Source organism: Protomyctophum bolini (assembly GCF_963924005.1).
Source record: "Protomyctophum bolini genome assembly, chromosome: 8".
Classification (NCBI taxonomy): domain Eukaryota; kingdom Metazoa; phylum Chordata; class Actinopteri; order Myctophiformes; family Myctophidae; genus Protomyctophum; species Protomyctophum bolini.
This window is the reverse complement of record NC_137869.1, coordinates 32,880,123-32,884,447: the sequence shown is the minus strand read 5'-3', so window position 1 is coordinate 32,884,447 and position 4,325 is coordinate 32,880,123. Positions and strand designations below refer to the sequence as shown.

The following is a 4,325-nucleotide window of genomic DNA, read 5'->3' as shown; positions in this document are numbered from 1 at the left end:
TGGAATAACTACTGCTCAATTACATGTATATTGCAAAAAAGAAATTATAATAGCTTGATTTGAGTAGATCTCATACCCTGTGATGTCTTCATGTACAAGCTTATGTTGAAGCTCTGTCTCACGATAGGCAGTTAACACCGTAAGCACCGATTACTCCTATTAAGATCTTATGTAATGCCTGTTCTTGTCCTATTAAAAGAACTGAGTTGTCACGTATGACAAGGATGTGCTCAGTTACAATACTAGATGTTCAGGCCAATCAAATCGAGAAGCCAAAGAAGGAAAATTGTTTATATTGTATTAATCAGGGTTTCTTGTTCTAATTCAGATTCCATGGCACCAACTTTACATTTCCAGTTCATTTATATGATAATGGGAGAAATAGTTTGTCAAATATCCTCAACTGGAGTCTGACAGTCAACCGCAAAGTTCACAACCTTTTACCCTTAATGTACATTTCGAAGAGCACAAATAGCCTAATTCAGAAAATAGTCTTCTCTGGGTAAATTCCACTCAGTAGAAGTGTGCTAATCAGGGAGAAAGAAGCCACAATGGTAAGTATGGAGCACAATGCTTTGAACCAACTGGGGTATGTTGGCAGCAGAGAGAGGTCGTAGTGTAAGCTAATTCCAAGTCCCATGATTACGGTGATGACTGCTGGACTGATACTGTCACTGAACAGCATAGCCACCCAGGCCAGCAGTGGAGGAACCACACTATTGGCCAGGTTAATCCAATCAGGTTTCGCTGGGCTGCCCTCTGGAAGCGCAAATCCCCAGCGTGCTCCGCCCAGGAAGGAAAGGATGGACGCTCCATACGCTAACTGTGCGTAAGCCAACTGCGGGAGGTAGATCTCCATCGAGGCCATTATTAGAGGAGCGGCGATGAAGGGTATGAGCCCAGCGAGCCCCAGATACATTGCTGGTTTGGGGCTCTTCCAGATGTCCCTCATGTCATAACGCAGAAGATCAAGCTCTCTGGGCGGAGGCTCTGGCTGCTGCCGTTTCTTCCACCACACTGCGGAAGTGTGGAAAGGCTGTGTCCTCATTGAACCAGGAGCAGCATGAGTCTGGATGCTCTGGAAGGGTGAAGGCCTCACTGAACCAGGAGCAGCACGAGTCTGGATGCTCTGGAAGGGTGAAGGCCTCAATAAACTGATAAGAGCCAAACCATGAGTCTTTAAACCAGCATCATTAATCCTAGAGGGAAGTTTGGCTGATGAAGCCCAACAGAGCGCCAGGGAACTAGATACACCATCAGGAATTCTTTCCAAGGCAGGTATCCAGGACATTTGTTGAGGACTGGCCCTCCATACCTAAACAGAAAACAAACACACACACACACACACACACACACACACACACACACACACACACACACACACACACACACACACACACACACACACACACACACACACACACACACACACACACACACACACACACACACACACACACACACACACACACACACACACACACACACACACACACACACACACACACACACACACACACACACACACACACACACACACACACACACACACACACACACACACACACACACACACACACACACACACAGGTAACCTCTTTACAAAAGATATTCTGAAAATGTACATTTTGTTGCCTAAGATTAAACAAGCCCTAGCATGATCCAAGCATTTAACTGAGCTAAACACACGTACCTTGGGAGCAGTCAAAGCATTTCTTCGAACTATAGCAGAAAGCATTTTATCTGTGGAAACAGGTAAACACATGTCACATCCAGGGGTTGACACTAAGGTCTCAGAGGCACTTGCCCGTTGGGCAAGTACAGGTCATGTTCTAACTTCTACTTGCCCAAAGGTCATGCCCACTTGCCCAAAAAGTAGCCTCAGAAACCCAGACAAGTAAATCATCATTATAAAATGACAGGCAAAATTGTACTTTTTAACAGTTTAATTTAACAGTTTTCTACTTAAAATAATATCTCAATGTGTATGCCAAATACCTACATACTACTAGCTATGTATGGCTTCACATATCACACTTTTACATTTTAAGCAACAGTGAAAACAGCATATAGGTAAACATAGCCGCAATTTGCAACTCTAGATTTTTTTACAATGGGCTGAATCCAGAGTTGCAATAACCTCCATCAACTTCCTATGCATGTTTTTTGGTTTGTGATCTCCTGGTCTTAAATGACGTTAAACTCACCAACTTTGCAGCTGCAGTCCAAGCTTGAATTATCCTCTTTCAATCTGGTGTCGCTTGTTTATCATAAAAGTCCCCCGTAGAGATGTTATGAGCTACTTTCTGTCCAAAATATTCCAAGAGTGACAATATCGAGCCCCCATTTTGATTTTTGCAACGTGCCGTAAAACAAGATGTGAGGGGGAGTGCTTGTTTAATAGCGTCCCTCCCTCCCTAGGGCGTCGGCCTCTTCTTTGGGTGTCTTACCTGCGCAGGTAAGATTCTATTAAACAAGCGCTCCCCCTCACATCTTGTTTTACGGCACGTTGCAAAAATCAAAATGGCGGCTCGATATTGTCACTCTTGGAATATTTTGGACAGAAAGTAGCTCATAACATCTCTACGGGGGACTTTTATGATGAACAAGGGACACCAGATTGAAAGAGGATAATTCAAGCTTGGACTGCAGCTGCAAAGTTGGTGAGTTTAACGTCATTTAAGACCAGGAGATCACAAACCAAAAAACATGCATAGGAAGTTGATGGGGGTTATTGCAACTCTGGATTCAGCCCATTGTAAAAAAATCTAGAGTTGCAAATTGCGGCTAAGGTAAACAGTGCTCTTATTATACATTCTACAGACCAAAAGACTTTGACCCTGTCACATTAACTATTTCCATCTCATCAAAGTGCATACATACGTCATGACCCTATCAAGACAGAGGTACTAGCCTGGGCACCATTTCATTTCGGTATGAGCCGGATGATATGCTACGTCACGTTGTATGCAGCTTCCCAAACAGGATGTACCCAAAATAATCCCCCCTCCCCCGCGATCAAAATGTTAGTTCCCCCCATAGAGTATTGGTTCCCCCCCGACTTTACTCGCCAGTTGCCATTGTGCCGCACTCTCGCTACGCTATGTATTTTAAAATTCAACGAAACTAAATTACGCCGCATCAGAAGCATATTAATTGGTAGGAACTAACATTTTGATCGCGGGGGAGGGGGGATTATTTTGGGTACATCCTGTTTGGGAAGCTGCCAACAACGTGACGTAGGCATATCATCCGGTCCCGGACTTTTGGAACAGAGACCAGGCTTTCCTCCGAGGCGGTGGAAAGCCTGGTGATGCGAGGTTACAGAGGTACAGTCATGACAATGCCCCCCGCCCCCTTTCCCCTCACTGTATATGTATCTTTTCCCTTTTTGCTTCCTGATGAATTCCTGTTCTGTTCTTTAACTACATAGAAGTGTCTTTGTATGTCTCTAAATGTTTTGATGAATTGAACAATGTGGACCCTGGGTCGTCCACTCACAGTTAACAGTCTTTGCATTGAGTTTGTGCTTGAAATGTACTGTAATTCTACAAACTGTTAATAAATATTTCAATCAATCAAAACAGGACTCAATCCCTAATTCCGCAGCCGCACCACAGTATAATTCCCAATCATATTGTATCCTAGCCCAGCCCTGGTCCAGTGCGTTAGCGAGTCTCTCTAACGCACTGGACCAGGGCTACTCTTATCCGGGAAGGATCCCATATATGATATATCATGTTGTTTTATCTAGAAGCAACAAAGAGAAGGAGAAATATTTGCAACTTCAAAACAAGTCATTGCTGCAGCACTGAAGAGACAGACTCGAACAGAGATTACAGAAATAGTCTGCTAAAACACACAAAGTGATATTCTAAATCTTACCTTACTTTCAAATCACGTTGGACCACTCGAAACGTGATCATTTGTAATTTTCTACAGGGTCAACCATAGGGGGGGGGTCAACCTGAAGCTAGGATACCGTCTGTAACTGTAAACGTGTACGCAATGAATGTCATCCGGGGCGGGCTCGGAACTTTAATCTTGAAGGAACGTTCCACATAGAGCCACAATTCCTTTAGCAGTATAATACCACTGCTGTACTACTATATAACAAACTGGTAATACAGTAAGTATTCAATCAAACATGTAGTTTATTTTGTAGCTACTGCTACTCAAATGTTGACGTGTCAACTTGAGCAATTGATAAATCAGAAATTACGAGCATCTTTTTATGTTTATGTTTATGTTTATTAGTTAGATTGAATCAATGTATACTTTCATTACTTTGATAATGCGCATATCATCATTAAGCATGTAATGCT

General features: G+C 43.1%; 1 protein-coding gene across 2 annotated transcripts; it reads right to left on the bottom strand.

Moving 5' to 3' along the window:
• Positions 1–277: 277 nt before the first annotated feature.
• Positions 278–4,002, bottom strand: LOC308320576 (transmembrane protein 69-like). Of its 2 annotated transcripts, none has more exons than XM_080771104.1 (3): positions 3,886–4,002; positions 1,694–1,743; positions 278–1,315 (listed from the first exon to the last, which is right to left on the bottom strand). In XM_080771104.1, the coding sequence occupies exons 2-3, from the start codon at positions 1,736–1,738 to the stop codon at positions 482–484; spliced, it is 879 nt and encodes a 292-aa protein (XP_080627230.1). In that variant the 5' UTR covers positions 1,739–1,743; positions 3,886–4,002; the 3' UTR covers positions 278–481. The 2 variants fall into 2 exon arrangements, with proteins under 2 accessions (XP_080627230.1, XP_080627231.1); XM_080771105.1 differs by having other exon boundaries at positions 3,891–3,968.
• Positions 4,003–4,325: the final 323 nt, after the last annotated feature.